The 16238-nt window shown below is 50.7% G+C and overlaps 1 protein-coding gene across 2 annotated transcripts in view; it reads right to left on the reverse strand.

Annotated features, from left to right (window-relative positions):
* The window catches only part of LOC139533498 (receptor-type tyrosine-protein phosphatase O-like), a 127877-nt gene that overhangs the window by 59681 nt on the left and 51958 nt on the right, over positions 1 to 16238 (reverse strand). The window contains exons 6-11 of one of the 2 annotated variants that reach the window (XM_071331574.1): positions 13685 to 13846; positions 12689 to 12885; positions 10595 to 10715; positions 6816 to 7009; positions 3471 to 3582; positions 2430 to 2593 (exon numbers count right to left, since the gene is read on the reverse strand). In XM_071331574.1, the coding sequence (XP_071187675.1) occupies positions 2430 to 2593; positions 3471 to 3582; positions 6816 to 7009; positions 10595 to 10715; positions 12689 to 12885; positions 13685 to 13846 (950 nt within the window). Of the gene's footprint in view, positions 1 to 2429; positions 2594 to 3470; positions 3583 to 6815; positions 7010 to 10594; positions 10716 to 12688; positions 12886 to 13394; positions 13459 to 13684; positions 13847 to 16238 lie in introns of those variants that run through there. The other variant, XM_071331575.1, reaches the window with a different exon arrangement.

The raw sequence follows: 16238 nt of genomic DNA on the forward strand, positions 1-16238 counted from the left end.
GTGGAGGTGTGGAGGTGTGGAGGTGAGGAGGTGTGGAGGTGAGGAGGTGTGGAGGTGTGGAGGTCTGGAGGTGTGGAGGTGAGGAGGTCTGGAGGTGTGGAGGTCGGGAGGTTTGGAGGTGTGGAGGTGTGGAGGTGTGGAGGTGTGGAGGTGTGGAGGTCTGGAGATGTGGAGGTCTGGAGGTCTGGAGGTCTATAGGTCTGGAGGTGTGGAGGTCTGGAGGTCTATAGGTCTGGAGGTGTGGAGGTCAGGAGGTCTGGAGGTGTGGAGGTGTGGAGGTGTGGAGGTGAGGAGGTGTGGAGGTGAGGAGGTGTGGAGGTGTGGAGGTCTGGAGGTGTGGAGGTGAGGAGGTCTGGAGGTGTGGAGGTCAGGAGGTGTGGAGGTGTGGAGGTGTGGAGGTGTGGAGGTGTGGAGGTGTGGAGGTCTGGAGATGTGGAGGTCTGGAGGTCTGGAGGTCTATAGGTCTGGAGGTGTGGAGGTCTGGAGGTCTATAGGTCTGGAGGTGTGGAGGTCAGGAGGTCTGGAGGTGTGGAGGTCTGGAGGTGTGGAGGTCTGGAGGTGTGGAGGTCTGGAGGTGTGGAGGTCAGGAGGTGTGGAGGTCTGGAGGTGAGGAGGTGTGGAGGTCAGGAGGTGTGGAGGTCTGGAGGTGTGGAGGTCAGGAGGTGTGGAGGTCTGGAGGTGTGGAGGTCAGGAGGTGTGGAGGTCTGGAGGTGTGGAGGTCTGGAGGTGTGGAGGTCAGGAGGTGTGGAGGTCTGGAGGTGTGGAGGTCAGGAGGTGAGGAGGTGTGGAGGTCTGGAGGTGTGGAGGTCAGGAGGTGTGGAGGTCTGGAGGTGTGGAGGTCTGGAGGTGTGGAGGTCTATAGGTCTGGAGGTGTGGAGGTGTGGAGGTCTGGAGGTGTGGAGGTCTGGAGGTGTGGAGGTGTGGAGGTGTGGAGGTGTGGAGGTCAGGAGGTCTGGAGGTGTGGAGGTCTGGAGGTGTGGAGGTCTGGAGTTGTGGAGGTCTGGAGGTGTGGAGGTCAGGAGGTGTGGAGGTCTGGAGGTGAGGAGGTGTGGAGGTCAGGAGGTGTGGAGGTCTGGAGGTGTGGAGGTCAGGAGGTGAGGAGGTGTGGAGGTCTGGAGGTGTGGAGGTCAGGAGGTGTGGAGGTCTGGAGGTGTGGAGGTCTGGAGGTGTGGAGGTCAGGAGGTGTGGAGGTCTGGAGGTGTGGAGGTCAGGAGGTGAGGAGGTGTGGAGGTCTGGAGGTGTGGAGGTCAGGAGGTGTGGAGGTCTGGAGGTGTGGAGGTCTGGAGGTGTGGAGGTCTATAGGTCTGGAGGTGTGGAGGTGTGGAGGTCTGGAGGTGTGGAGGTCTGGAGGTGTGGAGGTGTGGAGGTGTGGAGGTGTGGAGGTCAGGAGGTGTGTAGGTCTGGAGGTGTGGAGGTCAGGAGGTGTGGAGGTCTGGAGGTGTGGAGGTCTGGAGGTGAGGAGGTGTGGAGGTGTGGAGGTCTGAAGGTGTGTAGGTCTGGAGTTGTGGAGGTGTGGAGGTCTGGAGGTGTGGAGGTCTGGAGGTCTGGAGGTGTGGAGGTCTGGATGTGTGGAGGTCTATAGGTGTGGAGGTCTGGAGGTGTGGAGGTCTGGAGGTGTGGAGGTCTATAGGTCTGGAGGTGTGGAGGTGTGGAGGTCTGGAGGTGTGGAGGTCTGGAGGTGTGGAGGTGTGGAGGTGTGGAGGTGTGGAGGTCAGGAGGTGTGTAGGTCTGGAGGTGTGGAGGTCAGGAGGTGTGGAGGTCTGGAGGTGTGGAGGTCTGGAGGTGAGGAGGTGTGGAGGTGTGGAGGTCTGAAGGTGTGTAGGTCTGGAGTTGTGGAGGTGTGGAGGTCTGGAGGTGTGGAGGTCTGGAGGTCTGGAGGTGTGGAGGTCTGGATGTGTGGAGGTCTGGAGGTGTGGAGGTGTGGAGGTCAGGAGGTCTGGAGGTGTGGAGGTGTGGAGGTCAGGAGGTCTGGATGTGTGGAGGTCTATAGGTCTGGAGGTGTGGAGGTCAGGAGGTGTGGAGGTCTGGAGGTGTGGAGGTGTGGAGGTCAGGAGGTGTGGAGGTCTGGAGGTCTGGAGGTGTGGAGGTCAGGAGGTGTGGAGGTCAGGAGGTCTGGAGGTGTGGAGGTGTGTAGGTGTGGAGGTCTGGAGGTGTGAAGTTGGGGAGGTCTGGAGGTGTGGAGGTGAGAAGGTGTGGAGGTGTGGAGGTCTGGAGGTGTGGAGTTGGGGAGGTCTGGAGGTGTGGAGGTGTGGAGGTCTGGAGGTCTATAGGTCTGGAGGTGTGGAGGTGTGTAGGTCTGGAGGTGTGGAGTTGGGGAGGTCTGGAGGTGTGGAGGTGAGAAGGTGTGGAGGTGTGGAGGTCTGGAGGTGTGGAGTTGGGGAGGTCTGGAGGTGTGGAGGTGAGGAGGTCTGGAGGTGTCAGTGACTCACATCAGTGGAGTACGTCCTCTTGGATCCCTTCTTGCCGTGAGCTGTGACCTGCCAGTGCAGCATCCTGCTGTGGGACATGTCTATGAAGAGCTCACCGTAGGTCCAACGCACGTACAGAGTCCCATGGCTGTAGTCTACTGACGAGATGTGGGGGGCCTCAGGAGCTGGAGCAGAGCAGGAGGACATGAGGATGTGGTGCCATGGGGTGTGTGTGTGGTGTGTGTGGTGCTATGTGGTGTGTGGTGCTATGTGGTGTGTGGTGCTATGTGGTGTGTGTTGTGCCATGGGGTGTGTGTGTGGTGCCATGGGGTGTGTGTGTGGTGTGTGTGGTGCCATGGGGTGTGTGTGGTGCCATGGGGTGTGTGTGTGGTGTGTGTGGTGTGTGTGGTGCTATGTGGTGCTATGTGTGTTGCCATGGGGTGTGTGTGTTGCCATGGGGTGTGTGTGTTGCCATGGGGTGTGTGTGTTGCCATGGGGTGTGTGTGTTGCCATGGGGTGTGTGTGGTGCCATGGGGTGTGTGTGTGGTGTGTGTGGTGTGTGTGGTGCTATGTGGTGCTATGTGTGTTGCCATGGGGTGTGTGTGTTGCCATGGGGTGTGTGTGTTGCCATGGGGTGTGTGTGTTGCCATGGGGTGTGTGTTGCCATGGGGTGTGTGTGTTGCCATGGGGTGTGTGTGGTGCCATGGGGTGTGTGTGTGTTGCCATGGGGTGTGTATATGTGTTGCCATGGGGTGTGTGTGTGTGTGCTGCCATGGTGTGTGTGTGTGTGTGTTGCCATGGGGTGTGTGTGTGTGTGTGTTGCCATGGGGTGTGTGTGTGTGTTGCCATGGGGTGTGTGTGTGTGTTGCCATGTGGTGTGTGTGTGGTGCCATGGGGTGTGTGTGTGGTATCAGGGGTGTGTGTGTGTGTTGCCATGGGGTGTGTGTGTGGTGCCATGGGGTGTGTGTGTGTGTGGTGCCATGGGGTGTGTGTGTGTTGCCATGGGGTGTGTGTGTGGTGCCATGGGGTGTGTGTGTAGTGTGTGTGTGTGTGGTGTGGTACCTGTAACAAAGCTAACAGTAGAGCTGTCACAGCAGCTGAGAGGGGGATCGCCCCACGTCACCATAGTGACACGGAAGTTGTAGTACCAGGCCGGCAACAGATCTGTCACTCTCTGGAGGAGGGAGAGGAGGAGAGAGGGAGAGGAGGAGAGAGGTAGAGGAGGAGAGAGGGATAGAAGGAGAGAGGTAGAGGAAGAGGAGGAGAGAGGGAGAGACGGAGAGGAGGAGAGAGAGAGAGGAGGAGAGATGTAGAGGAGGAGAGAGAGAGAGGAGGAGAGAGGGAGAGGAGAGAGGTAGATGAAGAGGAGGAGAGAGAGAGAGGAGGAGAGAGAGAGAGGAGGAGAGATGTGGAGGAGGAGAGAGGGAGAGGAGGAGAGAGGAGGAGAGAGGAGGAGAGAGAGAGAGGAGGAGAGAGAGAGAGGAGGAGAGATGTGGAGGAGGAGAGAGGGAGAGGAGGAGAGAGGAGGAGAGAGGTAGAGGAAGAGGAGGGGAGAGGGAGAGGAGGAGAGGAGGAGAGAGATAGAGGAGGAGAGAGGAGGAGAGATGTAGAGGAGGAGAGAGGGAGAGGAGGAGAGAGGTAGATGAAGAGGAGGAGAGAGAGAGGAGGAGAGAGGGAGAGGAGGATAGAGGGAGAGAGAGAGAGGGAGAGGGAGAGGAGGAGAGGAGAGAGGGAGAGACGGAGAGGAGGATAGAGGGAGAGAGAGAGAGGGAGAGGGAGAGGAGTAGAGAGAGAGAGGAGGAGAGAGGAGGAGAGAGGGAGAGGAGGAGAGAGGAGGAGAGAGGGAGAGGAGGAGAGAGGTAGATGAAGAAGAAGAGAGAGAGAGAGGAGGAGAGAGGGAGAGGAGGATAGAGGGAGAGAGAGAGAGGGAGAGAGAGAGAGGGAGAGGAGAGAGGGAGAGGGAGAGGAGAAGAGAGGTAGAGGAAGAGGAGAGAGTAGGAGAAAGGGAGAGGAGAGAGGGAGAGAGGGAGAGAGGGAAGGGAGGGGAGAGGAGGAGAAGAGGGAGAGGAGGGGGGAGAGGGAGAGGAGAAGAGAAGAGGGGGAGAGGAGAAGAGAGGGAGATGAGGAGTGGAGGAGAGAGGGAGAGGAGGAGAGAGAGAGGAGGGAGGAGAGAGGGAGAGGGAGAGGAGAAGAGAGGGAGAGGAGAGGAGTAGTGGAGGAAAGAGGGATAGGAGGAGAGAGGGAGAGGAGAGGAGGAGAGGAGGAGAGAGGGAGAGGAGGAGCGAGGGAGAGGGGGAGAGGTGGAGAGAGGGGGGTTAGTGATGCTCTACCCTCAGCAGGGTCAGAAGGAACAGGAAAACATACGGATTTCAGCGGAAAAGGGGGAGCCTGTGACGTGACTTCCACGTTTGGACGTGAGCCATTCGCTGTTTCCAGTCCCCTGTGAAACAAACAGCGGATGACTACAGATGCTGCCTGTCTTTCTTCCACAGGAAGTTCTCGCCACAAAGTCCACATACCACTTTATTTGGTGTCAACTTTGTAGGATATTCCATTATCACTAGATAACACTAGCTAACATCTGGCTAGCAGCTAGCCAGGACACATGCAGTGTACTCTCTGAAGTAGTTTATACTAACAAGACCACAGCTAGCTAGGACACATGCTAATGTACTCTCTGAAGTAGTTTATACTAACAAGACCACAGCTAGCTAGGACACATGCTAGTGTACTCTCTGAAGTGGTTTATACTAACAATACCACAGCTAGCTAGGACACATGCTAGTGTACTCTCTGAAGTGGTTTATACTAACAAGACCACAGCTAGCTAGGACACATGCTAGTGTACTCTCTGAAGTGGTTTATACTAACAAGACCACAGCTAGCTAGGACACATGCTAGTGTACTCTCTGAAGTGGTTTATACTAACAATACCACAGCTAGCTAGGACACATGCTAGTGTACTCTCTGAAGTGGTTTATACTAACAAGACCACAGCTAGCTAGGACACATGCTAGTGTACTCTCTGAAGTGGTTTATACTAACAAGACCACAGCTAGCTAGGACACATGCTAGTGTACTCTCTGAAGTGGTTTATACTAACAAGACCACAGCTAGCTAGGACACATGCTAGTGTACTCTCTGAAGTGGTTTATACTAACAAGACCACAGCTAGCTAGGACACATGCTAGTGTACTCTCTGAAGTGGTTTATACTAACAAGACCACAGCTAGCTAGGACACATGCTAGTGTACTCTCTGAAGTGGTTTCCAGACACTGCATCTTAACTCCTCCTCCACACTTACTGGATTGGTTGACAAATGCAGAAGAGAACCTCCCCCGACAGTTATTGTTTTCTCGTCATGATCAGGACGTGAGGCATCCCTCTCAGGCGTTTCTTTTACACCTGCTACGTTAGGTTAGCAATGCTCAGAGCCTAGTGGGTCATGTGATCTAAAATAAAATAGCACGACTTGTCTGCTAAAACAGGGGACAACCACAGTACCAGACCAGCAACAGATCTGTGTCTCTCTGGAGTAGGGAGGGAAAGATCTGTTAAAACAGGGGACAACCACAGTACCAGACCAGCAACAGATCTGTGTCTCTCTGGAGTAGGGAGGGAGAGATCTGTTAAAACAGGGGACAACCACAGTACCAGACCAGCAACAGATCTGTGTCTCTCTGGAGTAGGGAGGGAGAGATCTGTTAAAACAGGGGACAACCACAGTACCAGACCAGCAACAGATCTGTGTCTCTCTGGAGTAGGGATGGAGAGATCTGTTAAAACAGGGGACAACCACAGTACCAGACCAGCAACAGATCTGTGTCTCTCTGGAGTAGGGAGGGAGAGATCTGTTAAAACAGGGGAAAACCACAGTACCAGACCAGCAACAGATCTGTGTCTCTCTGGAGTAGGGAGGGAGAGATCTGTTAAAACAGGGGATAACCACAGTACCAGACCAGCAACAGATCTGTGTCTCTCTGGAGTAGGGAGGGAGAGATCTGCTAAAACAGGGGACAACCACAGTACCAGACCAGCAACAGATCTGTGTCTCTCTGGAGTAGGGAGGGAGAGATCTGTTAAAACAGGGGACAACCACAGTACCAGACCACCAACAGATCTGTGTCTCTCTGGAGTAGGGAGGGAGAGAGAGGAGAGATCTGTTAAAACAGGGGACAACCACAGTACCAGACCAGCAACAGATCTGTGTCTCTCCGGAGTAGGGAGGGAGAGAGAAAGAGAGAGCTAGAGGAGGGGTAAGCCTAGTGACACACGTCATCTAACATAAAGTACCACCAAAATACAGCCTGGCTACAACCCTGCTACAAGCAGGTAGGTGATATGCTAGGGCCCTGCGTCAGGCAGCAGGTGATTGGCTGGGTCAGGGTTGGAGCGGGGCTAGTTACCACGGATGCGATGACTGAGGCGGTAGCAGCGATCTCGTAGTACGTGGTCCACTCGGAGGCCAGCGTGACAGGGTTGAAGAAGAATGTCTGCAGGACGTACTTCCTGAACGCCACGTGGTACGGTCTCTGCCACGACAGGATGACTGCAGTCGGGCTCAGAGAATACACCACCAGCTCCCGCACTCCCGTTGGCTCTGGGGACAGACAGACAAACCAGGCAGCCAATCAGAACCAACATCAGGCTACAGACAGCTGATTAAATCCAAAACCAAAGCAGAGGGGAGGGACTAGAAGCTGATTCAGCCAATCCATGATTTGATTAATAAATATTACACTATTCCCTATGGGCCCTGGTCAACAGTAGAGCACTACCTCTATGGGCCCTGGTCAACATTAGAGCACTACCTCTATGGGCCCTGGTCAACAGTAGAGCACTACCTCTATGGGCCCTGGTCAACAGTAGAGCACTACCTCTATGGGCCCTGGTCAACAGTAGAGCACTACCTCTATGGGCCCTGGTCAACAGTAGAGCACTACCTCTATGGGCCCTGGTCAACAGTAGAGCACTACCTCTATGGGCCCTGGTCAACAGTAGAGCACTACCTCTATGGGCCCTGGTCAACAGTAGAGCACTACCTCTATGGGCCCTGGTCAACAGTAGAGCACTACATCTATGGGCCCTGGTCAAGTAGAGCACTACCTCTATGGGCCCTGGTCAACAGTAGAGCACTACCTCTACGGGCCCTGGTCAACAGTAGAGCACTACCTCTATGGGCCCTGGTCAACAGTAGAGCACGACCTCTATGGGCCCTGGTCAACAGTAGAGCACTACCTCTACGGGCCCTGGTCAACAGTAGAGCACTACCTCTATGGGCCCTGGTAAACCATAGAGCACTACCCCTATGGGCCCTGGTCAACAGTAGAGCACTACCTCTACGGGCCCTGGTCAACAGTAGAGCACTACCTCTATGGGTCCTGGTCAACAGTAGAGCACTACCTCTATGGGCCCTGGTCAACAGTAGAGCACTACCCCTACGGGCCCTGGTCAACAGTAGAGCACTACCTCTATGGGCCCTGGTCAACAGTAGAGAACTACCTCTATGGGCCCTGGTCAACAGTAGAGCACTACCTCTACGGGCCCTGGTCAACAGTAGAGCACTACCTCTATGGGCCCTGGTCAACAGTAGAGCACTACCTCTATGGGCCCTGGTAAACCGTAGAGCACTACCTCTATGGGCCCTGGTCAACAGTAGAGCACTACCTCTATGGGCCCTGGTCAACAGTAGAGCACTACCTCTATGGGCCCTGGTCAACAGTAGAGCACTACCTCTATGGGCCCTGGTCAACAGTAGAGCACTACCTCTATGGGCCCTGGTCAACAGTAGAGCACTACATCTATGGGCCCTGGTCAACAGTAGAGCACTACCCCTACGGGCCCTGGTCAACAGTAGAGCACTACCTCTATGGGACCTGGTCAACAGTAGAGCACTACCTCTATGGGCCCTGGTCAACAGTAGAGCACTACCTCTATGGGCCCTGGTCAACAGTAGAGCACTACATCTATGGGCCCTGGTCAAGTAGAGCACTACCTCTATGGGCCCTGGTCAACAGTAGAGCACTACCTCTATGGGCCCTGGTCAACAGTAGAGCACTACCTCTACGGGCCCTGGTCAACAGTAGAGCACCACCTCTATGGGCCCTGGTCAACAGTAGAGCACTACCTCTACGGGCCCTGGTCAACAGTAGAGCACTACCTCTATGGGCCCTGGTAAACCATAGAGCACTACCCCTATGGGCCCTGGTCAACAGTAGAGCACTACCTCTACGGGCCCTGGTCAACAGTAGAGCACTACCTCTATGGGTCCTGGTCAACAGTAGAGCACTACCTCTATGGGCCCTGGTCAACAGTAGAGCACTACCCCTACGGGCCCTGGTCAACAGTAGAGCACTACCTCTATGGGCCCTGGTCAACAGTAGAGAACTACCTCTATGGGCCCTGGTCAACAGTAGAGCACTACCTCTACGGGCCCTGGTCAACAGTAGAGCACTACCTCTATGGGCCCTGGTCAACAGTAGAGCACTACCTCTATGGGCCCTGGTAAACCGTAGAGCACTACATCTATGGGCCCTGGTCAACAGTAGAGCACTACCTCTATGGGCCCTGGTCAACAGTAGAGCACTACCTCTATGGGCCCTGGTCAACAGTAGAGCACTACCTCTATGGGCCCTGGTCAACAGTAGAGCACTACCTCTATGGGCCCTGGTCAACAGTAGAGCACTACATCTATGGGCCCTGGTCAACAGTAGAGCACTACCCCTACGGGCCCTGGTCAACAGTAGAGCACTACCTCTATGGGCCCTGGTCAACAGTAGAGCACTACCTCTATGGGCCCTGGTCAACAGTAGAGCACTACCCCTACGGGCCCTGGTCAACTGTAGAGCACTACCCCTACGGGCCCTGGTCAACAGTAGAGCACTACCTCTATGGACCCTGGTCAACAGTAGAGCACTACCTCTATGGGCCCTGGTCAACAGTAGAGCACTACCTCTATGGGCCCTGGTCAACAGTAGAGCACTACCTCTATGGGCCCTGGTCAACAGTAGAGCTATAGACCTATACTCACCATGTCTATAATAACAGGTTATAGACACCAGCCCAGGTAGTATAGTGTCTGAGGGACTCACCATGTCTATAATAACAGGTTATAGACACCAGCCCAGGTAGTATAGTGTCTGAGGGACTCATCATGTCTATAATAACAGGTTAGATACCAGCCCAGGTAGTATAGTGTCTGAGGGACTCACCATGTCTATAATAACAGGTTAGACACCAGCCCAGGTAGTATAGTGTCTGAGGGACTCACCATGTCTATAATAATAGGTTATAGACACCAGCCCAGGTAGTATAGTGTCTGAGGGACTCACCATGTCTATAATAACAGGTTATAGACACCAGCCCAGGTAGTATAGTGTCTGAGGGACTCACCATGTCTATAATAACAGGTTATAGACACCAGCCCAGGTAGTATAGTGTCTGAGGGACTCACCATGTCTATAATAACAGGTTAGAGACACCAGCCCAGGTAGTATAGTGTCTGAGGGACTCACCATGTCTATAATAACAGGTTATAGACACCAGCCCAGGTAGTATAGTGTCTGAGGGACTCACCATGTCTATAATAACAGGTTAGAGACACCAGCCCAGGTAGTATAGTGTCTGAGGGACTCACCATGTCTATAATAACAGGTTATAGACACCAGTCCAGGTAGTATAGTGTCTGAGGGACTCACCATGTCTATAATAACAGGTTATAGACACCAGCCCAGGTAGTATAGTGTCTGAGGGACTCACCATGTCTATAATAACAGGTTATAGACACCAGCCCAGGTAGTATAGTGTCTGAGGGACTCACCATGTCTATAATAACAGGTTATAGACACCAGCCCAGGTAGTATAGTGTCTGAGGGACTCACCATGTCTATAATAACAGGTTAGAGACACCAGCCCAGGTAGTATAGTGTCTGAGGGACTCACCATGTCTATAATAACAGGTTATAGACACCAGCCCAGGTAGTATAGTGTCTGAGGGACTCACCATGTCTATAATAACAGGTTATAGACACCAGCCCAGGTAGTATAGTGTCTGAGGGACTCACCATGTCTATAATAACAGGTTATAGACACCAGCCCAGGTAGTATAGTGTCTGAGGGACTCACCATGTCTATAATAACAGGTTATAGACACCAGCCCAGGTAGTATAGTGTCTGAGGGACTCACCGATGTCTATAATAACAGGTTCGGAAGGAGGACTGATGAGAGGACCGTTAGTATGGTACACCACCACTCTGTACTGGGCACCTGGAGTCAGGTTGGACAGGATGTCACTGGTCGTGTTCTCCTGTAACCAATCACAGGACAGGAACAGGTATCAGGGCGGGTGATGAACTGTATCAGTGTGTTGATAGGTGGACATAACCGGCCATCAGTAAGGCTTTCTTTTCCCCATCTCAGAGTTTCTAATGCACTTCTGTTTAAAGCACTGGTTAGCAGGTTGGTTATAAAGGGTTGTGAACAGCTATGTAGACTAGCAGGTTGGTTATAAAGGGTGGTGAACAGCTATGTAGACTAGTTATAAAGGGTTGTGAACAGCTATGTAGACTAGCAGGTTAGTTATAAAGGGCTGTGAACAGTTATGTAGACTAGCAGGTTGGTTATAAAGGGTTGTGAACAGCTATGTAGACTAGCAGGTTGGTTATAAAGGGTTGTGAACAGCTATGTAGACTAGCAGGTTAGTTATAAAGGGTTGTGAACAGCTATGTAGACTAGCAGGTTGGTTATAAAGGGTTGTGAACAGCTATGTAGACTAGCAGGTTGGTTATAAAGGGTTGTAAACAGATATGTAGACAAGTTATAAAGGGTCGTGAACAGCTATGTAGACTAGCTGGTTAGTTATAAAGGGCTGTGAACAGCTATGTAGACTAGCAGGTTGGTTATAAAGGGTTGTGAACAGCTATGTAGACTAGCAGGTTGGTTATAAAGGGTTGTGAACAGCTATGTAGACTAGAAGGTTGGTTATAAAGGGTTGTGAACAGCTATGTAGACTAGTTATAAAGGGTTGTGAACAGCTATGTAGACTAGCAGGTTAGTTATAAAGGGTTGTGAACAGTTATGTAGACTAGCAGGTTGGTTATAAAGGGTTGTAAACAGATATGTAGACTAGTTATAAAGGGTTGTGAACCGCTATGTAGACTAGCAGGTTAGTTATAAAGGGTTGTGAACAGCTATGTAGACTAGCAGGTTGGTTATAAAGGGTTGTGAACAGCTATGTAGACTAGCAGGTTAGTTATAAAGGGTTGTAAACAGATATGTAGACTAGTTATAAAGGGTTGTGAACAGCTATGTAGACTAGCAGGTTAGTTATAAAGGGTTGTGAACAGCTATGTAGACTAGCAGGTTGGTTATAAAGGGTTGTGAACAGCTATGTAGACTAGTTATAAAGGGTTGTGAACAGCTATGTAGACTAGCAGGTTAGTTATAAATGGTTGTGAACAGTTATGTAGACTAGCAGGTTGGTTATAAAGGGTTGTAAACAGATATGTAGACTAGTTATAAAGGGTTGTGAACCGCTATGTAGACTAGCAGGTTAGTTATAAAGGGTTGTGAACAGCTATGTAGACTAGCAGGTTGGTTATAAAGGGTTGTGAACAGCTATGTAGACTAGCAGGTTAGTTATAAAGGGTTGTAAACAGATATGTAGACTAGTTATAAAGGGTTGTGAACAGCTATGTAGACTAGCAGGTTAGTTATAAAGGGTTGTGAACAGCTATGTAGACTAGCAGGTTGGTTATAAAGGGTTGTGAACAGCTATGTAGACTAGCAGGTTGGTTATAAAGGGTTGTAAACCGATATGTAGACTAGTTATAAAGGGTTGTGAACAGCTATGTAGACTAGCAGGTTGGTTATAAAGGGTTGTGAACAGCTATGTTGACTAGCAGGTTGGTTATAAAGGGTTGTGAACAGCTATGTAGACTAGCGGGTTGGTTATAAAGGGTTGTGAACAGCTATGTAGACTCGCAGGTTGGTTATAAAGGGTTGTGAACAGCTATGTAGACTAGTTTTAAAGGTTTGTGAACAGCTATGTAGACTAGCAGGTTGGTTATAAAGGGTTGTGAACAGCTATGTAGACTAGCAGGTTAGTTATAAAGGGTTGTGAACAGCTATGTAGACTAGCAGGTTGGTTATAAAGGGTTGTGAACAGCTATGTAGACTAGCAGGTTGGTTATAAAGGGTTGTGAACAGCTATGTAGACTATTAGGTTGGTTATAAAGGGTTGTGAACAGCTATGTAGACTAGCAGGTTAGTTAGTCTTACCTCACTGCAGTAGGTGCTCTCCATGCGCTGGCTGAGGCTGGGTCGGAGGCAGGTCAGGGACAGGACTGACACCAGGCTGCCGTTGTGGCTCTCAGACGACAGGGCCCAGGACACCGCTGCTGTGCTGGAGCCTAGCAGCCTGATACTGACACCCTGAGGCCGCTCCTGGGGCTGCTCCAGCACCTCTCCACTGGGGCCTGGGGCATTCATTGGTGGATTTGGGGATTTATTAGGACAATTAAAACATATAGAGTAAAACACAGCATTTCAGGGTCAGTGTTAGGGTCAGTGTCAGTGTTAGGGTCAGTGTTAGGGTCAGGGTCATGGTTAGGGTCAGGGTCAGTGTTAGGGTCAGTGTTAGGGTCAGGATCAGGGTCAGGGTTAGGGTCAGTGTTAGGGTCAGTGTTAGGGTCAGGGTCAGTGTTAGCGTCAGTGTCAGGGTTAGGATCAGGGTCAGGGTCAGGGTCAGGGTTAGGGTCAGTGTTAGGGTCAGTGTTAGGGTCAGGGTCAGTGTCAGTGTCAGGGTCAGGGTCAGGGTCAGTGTCAGGGTCAGGTCAGGGTCAGGGTCAGGTCAGTGTCAGGGTCAGGGTCAGGGTCAGTGTTAGGGTCAGGGTTAGGATCAGGGTCAGGGTCAGGGTCAGGCTCAGTGTTAGGGTCAGGGTCAGGGTCAGTGTTAGGGTCAGGGTCAGGGTCAGGCTATACATACTGAGATAGAAGGTGAACCCTGTATATGCGATGCTCTCCCTGGCCTCACAGTCTCCTGCCGAGCTCAGTGTTAGGGTCAGGGTCAGGGTCAGGTCAGGTCAGGGTCAGGGTCAGGGTCAGGTCAGGGTCAGGGTCAGGGTCAGGGTCAGGCTATACATACTGAGATAGAAGGTGAACCCTGTATATGCGATGCTCTCCCTGGCCTCACAGTCTCCTGCCGAGCTCAGTGTTAGGGTCAGGGTCAGGGTCAGGTCAGGGTCAGGGTCAGGGTCAGGGTCAGGCTATACATACTGAGATAGAAGGTGAACCCTGTATATGCGATGCTCTCCCTGGCCTCACAGTCTCCTGCCGAGCTCAGTGTGGTGACCTGGACTCTGTAGGTACCAGGCTCTGTCAGCTCCGTGAAGAACTCATGAGTGTTCTCGTCCACCGTGGCCGTCTCTGTAGAGTTACCTGAGGACGGGGGAGACACGGCTCAGAGAGGGTCAAACAGGTCACAACAGATACCATTCAGCTAGTGTCTTCATCTGACAACATAGGAGCCCTACTCCAGGAGTACTGATCTAGGATCAGGTCACAACAGATACCATTCAGCTAGTGTCTTCATCTGACAACATAGGAGTCCTTACTCCAGAGGTACTGATCTAGGATCAGGTCACAACAGATACCATTCAGCTAGTGCCTTCATCTGACAACATAGGAGCCCTTACTCCAGGAGTACTGATCTAGGATCAGGTCACAACAGATACCATTCAGCTAGTGTCTTCATCTGACAACATAGGAGTCCTTACTCCAGAGGTACTGATCTAGGATCAGGTCACAACAGATACCATTCAGCTAGTGTCTTCATCTGACAACATAGGAGTCCTTACTACAGGAGTACTGATCTAGGATCAGGTCACAACAGATACCATTCAGCTAGTGTCTTCATCTGACAACATTAGAGCCCTACTCCAGGAGTACTGATCTAGGATCAGGTCACAACAGATACCATTCAGCTAGTGTCTTCATCTGACAACATTAGAGCCCTACTCCAGGAGTACTGATCTAGGATCAGGTCACAACAGATACCATTCAGCTAGTGCCTTCATCTGACAACATAAGACCCCTTACTCCAGGAGTACTGATCTAGGATCAGGTCACAACAGATACCATTCAGCTCGTGTCTTCATCTGACAACATAGGAGTCCTACTCCAGGAGTACTGATCTAGGATCAGGTCACAACAGATACCATTCAGCTAGTGTCTTCATCTGACAACATAGGAGCACTTACTCCAGGAGTACTGATCTAGGATCAGGTCACAACAGATACCATTCAGCTAGTGTCTTCATCTGACAACATAGAAGCCCTTACTACAGGAGTACTGATCTAGGATCAGGTCACAACAGATACCATTCAGCTAGTGTCTTCATCTGACAACATTAGAGCCCTTACCCCAGGAGTACTGATCTAGGATCAGGTCACAACAGATACCATTCAGCTAGTGTCTTCATCTGACAACATTAGAGCCCTACTCCAGGAGTACTGGTCTAGGATCAGGTCACAACAGATACCATTCAGCTAGTGTCTTCATCTGACAACATTAGAGCCCTTACCCCAGGAGTACTGATCTAGGATCTTACTGTGAATGTGATCTAGGATCAGTCTCATTCATGATGATCTTACTGTGAATGTGGTCTAGGATCAGTCTCATTCATTATGATCTTACTGTGAATGTGGTCTAGGATCAGTCTCATTCATTATGATCTTACTGTGAAGGTGATCTAGGATCAGTCTCATTCATTATGATCTTACTGTGAATGTGATCTAGGATCAGTCTCATTCATTATGATCTTACTGTGAAGGTGATCTAGGATCAGTCTCATTCATTATGATCTTACTGTGAATGTGGTCTAGGATCAGTCTCATTCATTATGATCTTACTGTGAATGTGATCTAGGATCAGTCTCATTCATGATGATCTTACTGTGAATGTGATCTAGGATCAGTCTCATTCATGATGATCTTACTGTGAATGTGATCTAGGATCAGTCTCATTCATGATGATCTTACTGTGAATGTGGTCTAGGATCAGTCTCATTCATTATGATCTTACTGTGAATGTGGTCTAGGATCAGTCTCATTCATGATGATCTTACTGTGAATGTGATCTAGGATCAGTCTCATTCATGATGCTCTTACTGTGAATGTGGTCTAGGATCAGTCTCATTCATGATGATCTTACTGTGAATGTGGTCTAGGATCAGTCTCATTCATTATGATCTTACTGTGAATGTGATCTAGGATCAGTCTCATTCATGATGATCTTACTGTGAATGTGGTCTAGGATCAGTCTCATTCATTATGATCTTACTGTGAATGTGGTCTAGGATCAGTCTCATTCATTATGATCTTACTGTGAATGTGATCTAGGATCAGTCTCATTCATGATGATCTTACTGTGAATGTGGTCTAGGATCAGTCTCATTCATTATGATCTTACTGTGAATGTGGTCTAGGATCAGTCTCATTCATGATGATCTTACTGTGAATGTGATCTAGGATCAGTCTCATTCATGATGATCTTACTGTGAATGTGGTCTAGGATCAGTCTCATTCATGATGATCTTACTGTGAATGTGATCTAGGATCAGTCTCATTCATTATGATCTTACTGTGAATATTATCTAGGATCAGTCTCATTCATTATGATCTTACTGTGAATGTGATCTAGGATCAGTCTCATTCATTATGATCTTACTGTGAATGTGGTCTAGGATCAGTCTCATTCATGATGATCTTACTGTGAATGTGGTCTAGGATCAGTCTCATTCATTATGATCTTACTGTGAATGTGATCTAGG

The sequence above is a fragment of the Salvelinus alpinus genome, chromosome 11, assembly GCF_045679555.1.
Source record: "Salvelinus alpinus chromosome 11, SLU_Salpinus.1, whole genome shotgun sequence".
Taxonomy (NCBI): Eukaryota; Metazoa; Chordata; class Actinopteri; order Salmoniformes; family Salmonidae; genus Salvelinus; species Salvelinus alpinus.